This window comes from Ptychodera flava, chromosome 11 (genome assembly GCF_041260155.1).
Source record: "Ptychodera flava strain L36383 chromosome 11, AS_Pfla_20210202, whole genome shotgun sequence".
Classification (NCBI taxonomy): domain Eukaryota; kingdom Metazoa; phylum Hemichordata; class Enteropneusta; family Ptychoderidae; genus Ptychodera; species Ptychodera flava.
The window spans coordinates 28,234,937-28,251,474 of NC_091938.1; the positions used below are offsets into that span (position 1 = coordinate 28,234,937).

Consider the following 16,538-nt stretch of genomic DNA (forward strand, 5'->3'; position numbering starts at 1 on the left):
ATTTCGTTTTTTTCTGTTTTAGTCTTCAACGATTTTACCATTAGAAACTTTCATGTAATTCATTTGACAAATACTCACCTATATATGTAGATGTGTCACCATACCACCAATCATTGATCAGCGAGTACATTATAAATTTTGATTCGTCGTCATTTAAGATACTGACGAGATGAGCGCCTTCTCCGATACATGCCTTCTCAGCTTGTCTCCATGAAAGTCTTGTATCTTGCCGATTTAATTTATAACATTCCTTTCCATACTGTTTCCAATTTTCTTGACATTTATACACTATTATATATAAATATAAATATATATAAATATATATTTATATATATAAATATAAAATATATATATATATATATATATATATATATATATATATATATATATATATATATATATATAACCTAAAAATATTGTCGTATGACAGTATAGAGTTATGAATTTTAAGTAGTAACCCATTATTACAACGGTACAATCAAGATTTCTTTCCTGCCCTTATTGCTAATGACAGTTATACTGATGCTTCCCTTCCTGCCATGCGTTACCATACAAACAGTTATGTGAATAAATCTAAGCGAAGAAACAGAAATCATCCCAAACAAAGGAGACAGAGAATCGCCGATGTAAACGGATATATGTTCGCCTTACCTACAATTACGTTGAATATTAAGAGTAGACTAGGTTGCTTGTACTAGTCATACGTGTTTACGTCTTAACTGTAAGGTGATACTTATATATATATATATATATATATATATATATATATATATATATATATATATATATATATATATATATACTTTACTGTAAGGTGATACTTATATATATATATATATATTATATATATATATATATATATATATATATATATATATATATATATATATATATATATAAGGATATATTGGACTGTAGTTCTGCGCGTTTGGAAGTCGATCGTGTGATTTCCGACGCGGCGCCCGAGAATTTTAGATGCACAGAAAAGCAGCAAAAGAAGTTCAAGTATGTTCAGCGGCCAAGATAATCTTATCTCGAGTCCCGTAATCCACGGGAATGACATGCAGGAACTACAATTTATACTATTGAACTTACATGAGTCAGTTGGCTTGACTTGCGGGATTTCCAGTTGATACGGAATGGCTGTATACCTGGCCAAAAAACCAGTGCTATCCCGAGATATCTGTTCACCTTTGAATTCCATGTACAATATTAATGAAGGGGAGATCACAGGACTAGGCATTTCATCTCCGCATAAAGTTCGGAATAAGTATGCATCGTCAGCCGTCCGCGAAGCGTAAACTTTCACAAAGTCATGCTCACAGCTTCTATCCCCAACATTGAAATCAATGAACTCCAGCAAAATGACGTCACCTTCAGCCACTTCAATACTCCAACTACATACGGCATTCGATTGGTATTGATGGGGATATCCTGGCGACTTGAAATATCCACATTCTGAAGTGGCGTGTATATGATGTTTACATTCCGACATATCCATTCCGTAGCCCTGGCAATCTAAACATATTCATGTTATTTTAAGTAACTATACACTGTGAACCGAGAGTAGATATACCTGGCATACCTTCTACATCAAAGTCACTTCATCTAGTATAAATAAAATTTATGTCAATGTCCCTATGTAGACGGAAAGATAAGAAAAAGCTGATGGCGAATTTTTTGTCAAAAAAGGATATTGAAGGTATGCAGTTAAGGATGGGCTAAGTCAGCGATTGAAGTTTTGAAAATAGTTTACTTTTGCGTTTGATCAACTTAACCCTTTGATATTTGAGTCATTTTTGTGAAAGGTTTTCTGTAGCGTGATTGTTTACGGGACAGTGGAGGAGACATACTTTTGAAGGTAGGTTGTGGACCGAATGCAAGTGCAACTACGTGAAACGACCAATGCAGCAGTTTCTATAAGTTCTCAATTATATTGAATGTTAATTAGTAAGCAGGAATAAAGCAATGGAATGTCATAGTATTTCCGCTTCACAAATGTGAACACAAAATTATCAGATAAGAAGTTTGGGGCATCATACACTTCAAAGCAACACGAACGGCAACTGAATAGTGTAATTGGAAATACGGCTCATTAAAGGGACATTAGCTGTAAACTTTTGACTTATTTTTCACTATTCTGTTTCAATGTATCAACTACAGAATTTTACTATAATCCGATCATCATGACTAATGCCCGGTGTCCTGCTTGCCAACGCAGCCTGTGTACGTGAAATGACCATTGTTATTGTTGATAAATGTATTTTAGTCCGGACCTGGATACAACATTTGAACAACCATGCAGATTATACTCATATAGGGTACATTTATGAGCTAAATATCAGGGATTTCTCCATGGTTCTGGGATTCAAACCAGAAACTGCAGATGATACACAGAAACCCCACCCCCCAAAATAAATAAATAAATAAATAAATAAATAACCAAAGTTACAGCTAATGGATCTTTAATGTGACGCTGTTATGTTATTGCAATTATTGCCTAAAATGTTTTTAGTAAATGTGAGAAGCGAAAATCTCGTTGATAGCAACAATGTAGTAGATGGAAACCATGTTCAATGAAGCCAGTACCTCCTGTCTGATAGGTAGCAGTGAACCCTGTTCCAGAAGTAGTTTGATCCGACGAAAAGACGATAGTCAACTCATTGGACAGGGATGAAAGGAGTGGAATGTGAGATCCACAAAATTTATCCATTAGGTCTACATCGTTGACGTCTGAGCCGTTATATAAGGCAACGTAGCTGGCACAATGTCTTTGGCCGACACCAATGTGACCACTTGGGACGTCAAAAGAGTCAAACCTAACACGAATGTATTGACCAGGCGGTGCGACGATGGTCCATTTGCAGAAAGTGTCAGGGTAGTAATAAAGATCTCCGGTTAAATAATTTGTAGTGTAAATGGAACCAGTTGTGGTAGTCAGTGTACGGGGAGATCCACACTCAGAACAATCACCATCGTCGCAGTCTACAAACAAAATTAAAGTTGAGATTACATCAGATGAAATCACATTTATCAAAATCTATTAAAATCACCTTCTCTTTGCCGTTTACGGTGTAACCATGATAATAAAGTGAAGTGGAAATACTCGAACGATTATCATATAATTTTCATTAGTATTGACAGAACAAAAGAAGTTTACCTAGAGTTTTGATATTTCTTTGCTTACAAAAGGTTGTCAATTTTCTACGCTTAGGGAATCGGACCTAAAGGAAATGAAATTCTTTCTAAAAAAGTCGAACCATCATAAACCATCTGACTCTACTTGTTGTCCACTGCAATTCATATAAATATTATTAGGCAGCATGATACTCTTTCTCTCAGGTAAGTATACATTTTAAAATGCGGTAATATGATCTTATCAATACTTGTGTAGGGTGAGTTATTTATGGCTGAGTGATGTCTAATGTTTATATAAGTTCATGATTGTAAAGATCGTCATTTCTAAAATCAAGATATCTTATGCTGTGCTTTCTTTATAAGTTGTTGAACGCTAACTTACAATTTTTCAGCATTGGTTGTATAGGTAGTGTAAAGGCACCTTGCATATCCTCGACGGACACTGTTTGTCCTTCTTGTAACACGGCGTCTATTACAGCTTTACCCATATTTGTAATAGGGCATTCGGGGCACTGAAAACAGGCATCACTTGTTGTGCTTAGATGACACGACGATTCACACATCAACCCTGTCAAAATATGAAGGCGATATATAGGGAAATGTCGTTTAGGGCACACAACCAGACAAGATGGGATGTTAAGTAAATAATAAATTGTTGCGGCACAGCTTGCTCTGTTTTAGTGTTATATGTTCGGTATAAGGCTTAAAAATATCATGTGAATATGTCTACTCTTGAAGAGACTTTACATAATCAAATCAATATACGTACCGAGAAAATCTCCAGGTTGGAATGATAGGATATCTTCTGTCGGTAGTTGAAAGGTGAAAATATCAGCTATAACATTACTCAGTTGTATATGACTCTGTCCAACCAATTCAAAATGATTGTCCTCTTGACGACGATAAATACCGGGACGTAGAATTAAGGACGTCCCATTTGCCCACGAAGCGTTTATTTTCCATGCTGTAATTTTACCTGCACACGGAAATTTCACAAATCTGTCGATGAAAACAACTGGACCAGTCTGGTTGATGAAATAAGTGTGGCCCCTCTCCTCCCAGCCAATATATGAGGGGCAATGCAGAACATCTGAAATTGTTCAAAAGTTTTAGCAATAGCAAAGTGATCACACTGGGCAAAATGCTTTATATACAGCAATTTCTACATATATACTGTTTCTGTACACGTGTCTAATACGCCAAGTATTCACGTACGTACGTAAAATGCATAAGTACAGTGTACTCTTGGTATGCAAAAATCTGCTTTACGCATACTCTTGTTCTGCATAATATATACATGCTAAGTATATCAATGTATTGATATGTTCCATATGCGAAGATATAAGGAACGTATAGAATTGATTTTGTTCCATTTACTTAAATATAAATAATTATATACTGAATATATATCAAAACATTAATATTTTGTCCAGTGTCAACTATACAATTATCTTGTTAACATAAAAAAAACTTTTCTTTAATCGTACTAATCGTACGATCCATATATATATATATATATATATAGAGAGAGAGAGAGAGAAGAGAGAGAGAGAGAGAGAGAGAGAGAGAGAGAGAGAGAGAGAGAGAGAGAGAGAGAGAGAGAATATATATATGTAGAGAGAGAGAGAGAGAGAGAGAGAGAGAGAGAGAGAGAGAGAGACACACACACACCCACCTATCGGTAAAAATACCAGTTGAAACCAATTTTGCAAATACATGTCATCATTTGTAAGTGTTACAGTTATATGGTTGCCAGTACTGTATACAATCTGAAACATGACCAATCATTCGATCAATCTATTAACGACAGTTGTTCGTAGGAAACGAATTCCTGATTTCATACAATAAAGAGTGATGCACTCAGGCACTCGCGTTGTCAGAAACACATACTACACTATCGTTCAAAATAATGGTAACATGAATAAATAAATAAATAAATAAATAAATAAATAAATAAATAAATAAATAAATAAATTATATTGTCTTTTGACCGAAACGGGTTTCCATTTTCCTTGTTTTGTCTTCAATTGAGTGTTATTTGCATAAAGGACACTTTTGAACTGCCCATTCCATACATGACTGTCTCTAAGTTTATCATTGTTCCTTTGAATCCATTGATTCACTTTTCATGAAATTCATTTCGACATTGACGGTTGCACATGTTATTGACTGGTTATTGTAAAGATTTTAAAAGCGGTTTGTCGCAGTGTTTGTTGTGTCAATTTACTTTGTATTGTAATGGTATTCTTCCATTGAAGTATTTTCATAATTGACGCTGATAAGATTGATGTCCATTTTCTTAATGTCCGTTGTCAAAAACGGAAACTTAAATTCACCTCTTGTGGTTGGGTGGCATCTCCACACACAGCTGCAAGTTTATCGTCTCCTGAGTCAGATTTGTCATACACTTCAAGTACATCGATATCACAACGTGGAGGTGCACATTCCCCAACAATAGAGTAATACTCAATGACTACTTTGATGGTACTTCCTGCAGAGTATGGAAAACAAGGCCTGATAAGTAATCCAAGGACATAGCCAACCATTGCATTAAGGGCATCTCTTCAGTGGAAAAGATGATCGCAAGTGAAATATAAGGATAAAAGTCTATAGCGTGTGATCTTTAATTGCGAACTTGTTCATTTTGTAACGACAACTCACAAATTTTGGTAAGTAGACCATAATATAAGATGAATACAGATGGCGATGTGACGACAATAAAGACGCATACTGCATCGACGCTATTTCTATTGCAAAATTAACAAGCCAACAAGTGCAGGAATATTCATTGTAAGTAAATGCTACAAATAAAATAAAATTGTAGATGTGAAAATTGTACTGCCATAAGTCACCACTTACGACCACTGTGACACTAGAAATTGGTGTCGAAAATGTGGAGTTGTGCACACCTTTTGGAACCTTGACGGTCCATTGACATCGTTCACGACGGGAAAACTGGTAGCTGACCAAGCCGATGTCCCTCACAGTCAGATCAAATACTCCATCAAAGCCACACTTGGAAAGATATACTGTTAGAAGAGTAAATATTACTTGCTACTATATTTGCTGAGCTCATCTATTATTGCCAATCAATTTGCGCGTTTCGTATTGCATATACCATTGTGACCACGACTTTGACAGATAGAGAAGTTATTGTTATAGTTGTTGATTTGTATCGGATACATCTATTTTATATCTCTTCTGGCTTCTTTATATAATGCATATTTGGACCTTTCTCTTTTTTGTCTATCGAAATTACTATTCATGAACGAAACTTAATCCAAACGACGGAGATACTGTCGAAGTCTTCTCAAATGTTACATTTATATACTGTACTGTAGAATTCAAGCAGGTTTATTACTTGACTATCATATTAAAGGTTAACTTTAACAGTATCTATATTGTCAAAATATCACTTGTTGACACTGAACTGGAATATAATGTCCATAAAAGCATTAAGCAATCGAGACTTGCACGATAACGCAATATAGAAGTCTGACATTGGCGAATGAATTGTCCGAGCGTGTAAAGCTGTTTACCAACACGTAGATGAAATGTAAATATTAGATGATAGATATCATCAGTAGCAAACACAATATGTTGCTTTTATCTTAAGAATATATAAACACTATTAAATTAAATACAAGAATGTCATTTGTGCATGTAAATGACTAATAAAGTGTTTGCAAATAAAAAAGATGTCGTCATCAGTAAAAAATGTTTGAATTGCATTAAAACCGTTAGGCTCTCTATAAGATATTTGGTTGTTTTTTAAAATAATTCATATTAAGCCGAGATATTTAGAAGTGCTCACCATTACACCAAGGGTTGTTTTATATTAATGATTGAATTAGTTTTTTACCTGAACTTGGTTTCTGTTGCACTAATCAACCAGACAGACAGACAGACAGACAGACACAAATATAATCCGAAATCCAGTCAAAGGAAAGGTTGGACAAGGGAAAATACTGCAACAGTAACTTAAATCAAATTAATTGACTCGAATTAGCGAGATATTGATCATCCTGACAGACAGACATGCATTAAGTATACTCTCTCGCTAGATTGAAATCGGAAGGAATGGAATATTTTCCGGCACTTGTTGTGTATTGTAACATACTTTACTTGTATTTAATTACCCGAGGGATTATCTACTTACTTAGGCATCCACGGTTTTTGTTTTGTGCTTGGCAACGACAGTCTGTCGATGCTGTCTCATCCACACAGACATTGTCACAGGGACTCTCTTCAACACCTCCAAATGCACATCTGTCGACATCTACAAGAGATTCGAAGGTACTTCTCTGAGTAAATATTTTACGTCACTCTTTTCAATAAAAAATGACGCAAACCTAACAGAAAATTGCAAACCTAAATGGAATCATAACTATTAGCGTTCATGACTTGTGTGCCCAAGATAACTTAGCATATCATTCACATTCACAATATGTTTTATCTTACCTGCACATGTAATACCCGGCGAGCTAGTTGTGTTATCATCACATATACACAGCAGACTTCCAAGGTCGTGCTCACAGATGTGATCACATCGACTTGTGAAAGTGCGAACTGCACAGTCGAATTTGTCTGAAAGAGTACAAAGTGTCCTGTTCACTCAGTAGCCGCAATGTTATGCAATGTAACCGAGCTGATTACTAAAAATTTGATTAAATTGAGAGGGACAAGCATTAAAAAAAACAAAGATAAACCAACAAACGTTTTTGAATTTTACAATACTAAATTGCTTCAATGTAACATTGTAATGTTTTTCAACGTTTTTCTATCAATTGCTAGCTAAAAATAATTGTGAAAGAATGAACGTCGATGAAGGCTTTAAAGAAAATATTTGATGGACTTTCACGTAAACTGTCGATAAAGTGTGTATGTGCGATGTATGATAGTGAGCATGCGTGCATGAGTGCTTCACGAACTCTACAACGTGTTGAGCGGTCTCAGTCAGAAAAATGTAATAACTTAGCCGGCTATTGAACCACTCTTTTTTGGGAGCGGAGATTTAGCCGAGCGGTTCTGTTTATGGCCTCTCAGCTAGGCGACAGATGCCGTATGTTGTAATAATAATAATAATAATAAAGTACATTTGTAATGCGCCTAATCTCTAAACAGAGCTCTAGGCGCAATAGTAACAAAAATAAAAATAAAATAACAGGCGAAATGAATGAACCGCCGGGACTGGAGACTAGGAAAACGAAAAAAGTTAAACTACTGTTTAAAGAGAAAAGTCGGGAACGACGGAAAGAAAGGGTAGAGCTGGAGTGGCGATGGTCAGAAGGAAGTTTGTTCCATAATGCAGGGCCAATGTAAGAGCAAGATCTTCGCCAAAAGTCTTCGTGGAAACTCTTGGAATTCTGAGAAGTCGAGAATCTGAGGAAGAACGGAGTTGTCTTTTTGAAGTGTATTGATGTAGAAGTTCAGAGAGATATTGCGGTCCTGTACCCGTAACTGAATTGAAGCAAGTAGATACAACTTTGTAGTGGATACGAGAACTAATAGGCAGTCAGTGTAATTTTTGCAAAAGGGGTTGAACATGATCGTACTTTTTAGCATTACAGACGAGACGAGCGGCAGCATTTTGCACTCTTTGCAACTTGTCTATAAGCCGATTGAAAACTAGCCGTATTTAATACGACTGCTCCACGAACGTAAGGCCACATTTGTCAGTACACACCGACTTACTAAAGTAGAGCAATAAAGGGTTTTCAGTAAGTAAGTTAGTAAATTAGTTAGTCGAGCGCCAATATTCACGTGAAAAATGAGATATCCACGATTCAGAATAAAAACTCACTCGGCATAGAGATAACATCCCGAATGGACTTAAATGACACTTCAAAGACAGTTCAAATCATCAGGAATATCGAAATAATATGCATTGAAGGAAAAATCAATGCATACTTTAATATTGAAATATGAACGTTCTTTTCTCCTTGTAGATACGGTCGCAATAAACTTTAACGTTTCCCTAATATTTCTAGACGTCAAAAACATTTATCTGATGTCAACGTTTGATAATCGGTGCTTGAATTTACATACATTTCTCTCAAATCGTCATAGACATTACAATAAAAATACTGAAGAAGATACCGACTCTAGTGATTACAGCTCCTCCCCTATTAACTTTTAAAGGCAAAACACAAACTCTAAGTTGAGCAAATAAAGATTGTTGTCGCGACAGACATTAATACAGAGCAATCTTTATTACAGTCAGTTTTCAAAACCAGATACGTTTTAAGTTTAAGGTTTCCATTTATATTTTTACACCAAGTTGTTGAATGATCAAGCTGCAAAAAACTTGAGGCTAGACTTAAATTTACATGAAATCGTCCATCTATATCACAATCCAGATCATCAAAATATAACATACATCAAAAGACCAATTTGACCTAGGAAGTCCATAGTCCCAGACTTCCATCAATGTTGATAAGCAGATTCCAATATCTCATTATCTTGATTTATCTTCGAGACGGACATGAATTATAAAATGAGTTACCAAATGCAGCATCGATAGGTGTAAAATCTCTAAACTGCGAATGGGAATCGTACTGCACGGTTTTGAACCGACTCATATGTACACCTTGGATGTTTTCAACAACCATGATATTGGGGCTGCACTTGAATTGTAAAGCTTGTTATGCTTGTTGAAAACCTAAGGGCTCATTGAATTGGCTCACTCTGAATTTGTGAACACACCACCGCTAAGTTGAGGAAAGACAGGAGGGTTTATTGCAAAAAGGAGAACGTAAATGCCAACAAAGTATAGAATAAAGCACAAGATGAAACGGCAAATATAAAGCAGTAAAGGGCATAGAACTAGTGCCCTCGAGGATCTCAAACTAAGTACTATCAAAACTTACAATACAAAACAGTCAAAATAGAAGTAGAAAACTAACCTATAATAAAATATAAGCAAAATATATGGGAGAGGGCCCCTTTAGTCAAGCAACCGAGCAACGGTCATTGGTGACCTTGGGGTCAAGGTCTGAATGACCTTGATGATGAATCCATCCTGAGAGGCCGCAATGTGGGAAAGGAGTGGAATTCCCGAGAAATGGGGTCAGGATGGAATCCAAAGCCCAAACGAAGGAAGTATGACTGAAGTGACCCCAAAAGGAGGGAAGAAATTGAGAATGATGTTAGTAAAGGGGTTCTCGCACCCAGGGGAACACCGCGGTGGTGATACGGCCTGGGGGGAGGGGGTCCTGGGGGACAGGTAAACTGTACGAGCCCAGGTGGAAACATGATGAAACGGAGACGAGGTTCTCACACCCAAGGGATCACCGCGGTGGTGATACGGCTTGGGGGGGAGGGGGTCCCGGGGGACAGGTAAACTGTGCGAGCCCGGGTGGAAACATGGAATGAAGACGAGGTTCTCACGCCCAAGGGATCACCGTGGTGATGATACGGCTTGGGGGGAGGGGGTCCTGGGGGACAGGGTAGACTGTACGAGCCCAGGTGGAAATGTGGATGGAACAAGACAAGGTTCTCGCACCCAAGGGATCACCGCGGTGGTGATACGGCTTTGGGGGAGGGGTCCCGGGGACAGGTAAACTGTGCAAGCCCGGGTTGAAACATGGAACAAAGACAAGGTTCTCGCGCCCAAGGGATCACCGTGGTGATGATACGGCTTGGGGGGAGGGGGTCCTGGGGGACAGGTAAACTGTGCGAGCCCAGGTGGAAACAACGTACATGTAGGAACATTAGGTGACAGAACACAGACGTGAAACACGACGAGACATGTAACGTGTGAGTCATAATGCAATGGAATGAGACTGACTTGCAATGACGTATAGGCAGCTGTTAAAAAGTGTTTGAGTGTGCACCCAGTGAGTCCAGATGGCAAAATGCAGACATGAAACACAACAAGACGTAAATGTGTGAGTCTGTTGATGCGGTGAAATAAGGCCGACTTGAAGTGACGACATAGACCGCAGTAGATAAGTGTTTGAGTGTTCACACAGTAAGGAGGCTAGCTTTTGAAAAGCGTGACGCAAATTTTGATGTTCTGATGTACATGTAAGTCGTTAGCAGTTGCTAGACCATCTACCTAAAAGGTGGTCTGGGATTTCCATGTGGAGCAGCAATGAACGGATCAGGCAAAGTGGAACGTCGCTGTTAACTAGGGAAAATGTCTGAGTATGCAAAGCAAGCCTCTTCAATGGCCTGTTGCTGGTCGAACGAAGTGTGCAGTCCATGACAGTGTTAGGCCCCCCCCCCCCCCCCAAAAAAGAAATGTTTCTGGTCAGCGCGCGCGTCACTTGAACAACAGCGCGTCATCCTTTTTTTTCCTGGTTTGAGGCCGGCGGCTGTGGCAAACTACATACTGATTACTATAACACCAAACCAAAACGGCTGAAGAGAAAGAAAATTCTTTGGGGCACATGATCAGTGACTGCATGAACAGTTTAAATGTTACTATATTGATAAAACTACAAAACTCAGTGTTATCCCCAGGCCATAGCGGTCCCGCTACACTTTCGCCTCCCCCCCCCCGCTACGCTTTGATTCTCCCCGCTACGCTTTAAAATATTCCCGCCATCCTTTAGTTCACACGCTCTGCGTAGCTACCAGCTGATGCATGCATTGTCTACACATAAGCGCTCACTGCAACTTTTAACCTGGTGAAAGAGTGGAAGGTGTGAAGTATGGTATGCATCAGATAAGTTGTCCGGAAGTGTTGAAATCTATCCCCGTGATGAAAAATTATTCGCGGTGTTTGTCGTTCAAAAATGATGTAAAACTCAATTGCATTTGAATTGTGTAAAGCTTAAACTTGTGAATTTTCCTCTTTGTTGGCAAGTTTTGACAATTTATTAGCAATATAGGCCTATGTATTAATGAAACTCCAATCAGACGAACCATTTCTTGCTCTCAAAGTTTCAATCTGAATCTTCTGTTTTAATTGCAATTGTAATTACAATACTGTGATGATTTATTTAAGTGTAATAAAGAGTTTCCATGATGTTCAAACTGCACACTTGTGTGTTACCATTGCATTTTGTTGTGAGTGTACATGTATGTGTGGATGCATGTGCAAGCTTACATCCATATGCAAATATAAATTGATGATATGCAAATGATTATGCAAATTAGCCGCTAAGCTTTGGCGCTTTAACTGACCCTGCTCCCTCCCTTGAGGAGGAGGAAAAAAAAAAAAAAAGCCGCGTCGCCGCACCATTTTTTAAAGAAAGGCCTGACCAGAAACATTTCTTTTTTTTTTTTTTGGCCTTAAATGTCAGTTCTTTCGAAACAGCAATGAAAGGCATGATATGAGGAAACTGATGTGGGATAAAGTGGCGGTTTTGAGACATTACTAAAAAACTGTAATACTGCTAAATGGCAAAGGATGAAGTCTGTGGTCCTTTGCTTTGAAAATGAAAGTGTTCTGAAGAAAGCATGTTCCTCCAGTCACACTGATGTGAACTGTACAATCCACAAAGTCAACGTGCTGATGTAATGCCATGATGCGGTTCGTGGTAAGGTATCCATGGGTCTGCTGACCGAAATGTTTTATGGACAGAGAGTTTGCTAATACGTAGACGTCGGGCTAAACAGACTCCATGATACAGTTCAGGCACTGGCTTATTGCAGGTACAAAATGCCCGATGGGTTACAGACGCTAGCAAATGTTTTTGTTTTCGTATGTTTTCGCAGGGATGCTTGTGAGATTGCCGACAAGTGCAGCTGCAGGGTTCGGCTTCCTGGGAGTGGCACAGTAGTTTGAAACAGTGCATCTAAAATGGAAGGAAAAAGAAATGTGAAAGACATCGCTAAGCTGTATGAAGAGCAAATTGCGTGGGGCCGCATGTAAGGCCAGACTGCGCAATACATGCAAAGCTGGGAAAACGCTTGTGCAGGATGGCCAAATCAACATGCTAAAAAAGGGGGGCACGATAATGCATGCAAAACGAAAAGAGCCAGGTAACATGAGCTGCAACGGGTAAATAAACGAGTGACAAGTAGGCGAATGTTAGCAAAACTGAACTCCTAAAAAGTAGTAATTTCAACGCAAAAGGTAAGTCATGGCCTCATCGTAGCATGAAAACAAAAAAGAAGAAGGCAAGATTCATTGCCAAGTCAACCCTAGCAGACAGAACATGCCAACGTGATGGCAAACATCGGTCTGAGAGGCGATATAGGACGACCGGTCGTTCTCGATCTCCAGCTGTAGTTTGTTGGTTCTTTCTTGTGGCACCGCAGCGTAATCCACGGTTGAAGTAAGGAGAGATCATCGGGTGACATTCTGAATCGGAAACTGATACAGTCGTCGGTCAGTCAACTGATCCTCTTGTCGATTTTGCTGAACATTGGTGTAGCGTGATACGATGTACATGATAGGAACTGATGACATCAGGTTTGATGAGGTTTCTGGGCCCGCCACCAAAACAGGCAGGTCGACCGAGCAGTGGAGTCAATGTGGTCACTATGACCGTCGTTATGTTCGCTTTTTTTTATGGCGTCTGGCTGTTGTGTCCTGTTGATTCGCAGTCATGTAAATAATGCTTATGAAATTCTTGCGGGCTGGCGCTGGATGGGTACGATGGGTCGGATTGAGCGGTCGGACGTGACAGAAAAGCCGGGCTCAACATAGGCCAGGAAAATGATCGCCATGGGCGGTATATGGCCAAGCAAAGTCAGTTACTCCATGGAGGTAGCTGCATGGTTACTCGTAGTCAGCCTGCAACTTGTCCAACGTACAGACGAGCTAGAAATTGTCGGAAATTAGGCAGAGTAAATTTAAGAGTCCGATGCCTTATGGTTGAACTCGAAGATGTGCCGAAGTCCCACGTCTTTGGATATGGATGACGATGAGGAGGGGATGACATCGACGTTGATAGAACGTAGGGCGCCGCCATCTTGGATTGTGTTGTTTACGTTCTGGAAGGGAACTTCGGGAAGTGACGTCAGACAGTTCATAGGTGACTTAGTGGCCGCTGGTCGAAGTTGCTGATGCAGGATATTGAATAGCGTGTTGACCAAGTCTGCAGCTGCGTAAACATGGCAGTTGTTACATAACTATCTTCTTGGTGGTACTCTTGGCTTGGGACGCTGCCCGCCGAAATGCTGGCAAAAGGAACCATTGCAGACAACGGAACTTCAGAAGGAGACCTGGTTCCGAACTCGGTTTGAATGCCAGGACCTGAGGCCGATCAGAAGGATTATACTACGTTAGTACCGTGCTCCGTATTCGCAGCTAGAATATCCAACGTGCAGTTGCAGCGGAGCGGGACATGGATCAATGCCGGCCTTGTGTAGGGCTGAGCGCGGGGTCTCGAAGCAGGCTGAGCATTCGGACACTGAGATTTCTTGGCTGTCTTTGGACGTCCTTTGGCTGGCATGGTTGTTCGAAGGAAGGGATCGTAAACGATTCCGGACGTAGAGTAATAGGCTGAGCTGGTATGGCATGAACCCAGCGGCTGAATGAATGAATGAATGAATGAATGGGAGTGATGAGACAAAGGCTTGGTATGTAGTGTCGTGTGCAAACGTGGCTGATGGGCTGGGAAGAGGATTGATAACAGTCATGGGTACAAGAGCCGATTGGCTAAGGGGACGACAGTGAAGATGTACGGAAGGCAGATAGCTAGGTGTAATCACAAAACACATCTGTGATAAAACACAGATTCCACTAAATCCATTAAAACAATACGACCGTGACCAGTGCTCGTTACTATCAGTATCATTGCAACTATGTTCACTTATTTTAAAGTAAAGATCTATTTAGTTGATAAGATAGGCACAAACGGACGATGTTCCTTGAAAATTAAAATATTTAATATGACATAATTTCTGTACTTGCAGACTCAGAAATAATTATAACACGATTGGAACTAATTTAGGATAATTGGATGGTGAAGTAATGTCAATTTCATCTCATCTGCTTTTCTTTTTACATTACACACTTGTTTTTGTGAGTAATTTGTAATATCGCAACATTCAGCTATACGACCCCTAACACTTTTGAGAAATTTGAAAAGTATGAAAATCCAATTTTCCCAAATTAGTTTCAATCGTGTTTTATTTACTTTTCAAAGGTTTTGCAACCGGACTTGTCATTATTATGGAAATGAGCCTTTTTTTGCTCCTATCAGCAATTCCGTTTTCGTGTAACGAATTCGTATGAATATATGAGCAGTTAATGACACCAAAGCTTGCGACGGCTTTGCATGTAATTCACAAACGGATTGCACTATTGGTATGTACGATGTAAATAACTGTTCAAACTTCGCTGATGTTCAACTCATTGCTTGTGTTTCACTCACCTGTTGCTTCGCATATGTACATGAGTGAACTTTCACACTTCAAGTCTCCCCATTTGTAACCATTATGCCTAACGAGATTAAAAGATCATTTTGTGTAAAAACTGTTGAACTTTACTGTACAGAAACAAATACAATAGAAATGCTAAAATGTCTTTTACATGAACAGGTCTTATCAGCAATTAGAGGCGTAATATATATTTAAGCAATAACGCACACCCAGCAACAGTACACCATTTTGACCAGTCCACGACATATATACTCGAGTGATTGGGAGTGCATATATAAAGTGAATTGGTCAAAACCGTGTGTTATACCGTCGCTTGTTGTGATTCATTCCTTATAATATCATAACAGAATATCGCAATTATAGCATTTGATATCATTAAAGGATTTCTGCTTTTGAAGACAGCTCATGCGCATGACAGCCGTGGTATATCGCAAATATAGCACGGTTTTTGACCAATTTGCTCCATCAATATACTGTAATATTATATATCTATATATATATATATGTATATAGATTAACATATGGAAATGTATATATATATATATATATATATATATATATATATATATATATATATATATATATATATATATATATATATATATATATATATATATATATATATATATATGTCCTCGAGGTAAATTACAGTGCTCGATGCTAAGCAGAGCGTTTTAAACAAATACTTCATGTACAAGGTAATTTGTCAGCATTGAAGGCTGACAAATCCACAATGTTAAACAAACGCTCTTAGTTGGTTTCAAAGTGTCGCCACCAAAACAAATATTATTTATCAAATGTTAACACCACCTACAAATAGAATGGTTCGTCCCAGTCATATATGTAAAAGTGTCAAGCTAATAATCCTTTCACTTCTATCTGAGTATTGCAGGATGCATGAAACTTAAGTAATACATCTTATAACTTTGTACTTGAAGTCATAATATATATATATATATATATATATATATATATATATATATATATATATATATATATATATATATATATATAATATATATTAAACTGTTTTATTGTAGTCCATTAAAATTTGAAAAAAACTTAGCATATTTAAAAAGTTTACTCCATCATAGACAGTTTGACTTGCATCTACGTAC

General features: G+C 38.3%; 1 protein-coding gene across 1 annotated transcript in view; it reads right to left on the reverse strand.

Annotated features, from left to right (window-relative positions):
• Nucleotides 1–2,265: 2,265 nt before the first annotated feature.
• Nucleotides 2,266–16,538, reverse strand: part of LOC139144464 (tolloid-like protein 1) — a 45,187-nt gene continuing 30,914 nt past the window's right edge. Inside the window, exons 8-15 of the mRNA XM_070715163.1 lie at nucleotides 15,414–15,481; nucleotides 7,600–7,725; nucleotides 7,298–7,417; nucleotides 6,048–6,167; nucleotides 5,475–5,629; nucleotides 3,521–3,650; nucleotides 2,590–2,985; nucleotides 2,266–2,276 (exon numbers count right to left, since the gene is read on the reverse strand). Coding sequence (XP_070571264.1) covers nucleotides 2,266–2,276; nucleotides 2,590–2,985; nucleotides 3,521–3,650; nucleotides 5,475–5,629; nucleotides 6,048–6,167; nucleotides 7,298–7,417; nucleotides 7,600–7,725; nucleotides 15,414–15,481 — 1,126 coding nt within the window. The remainder of the gene's footprint in view (nucleotides 2,277–2,589; nucleotides 2,986–3,520; nucleotides 3,651–5,474; nucleotides 5,630–6,047; nucleotides 6,168–7,297; nucleotides 7,418–7,599; nucleotides 7,726–15,413; nucleotides 15,482–16,538) is intronic.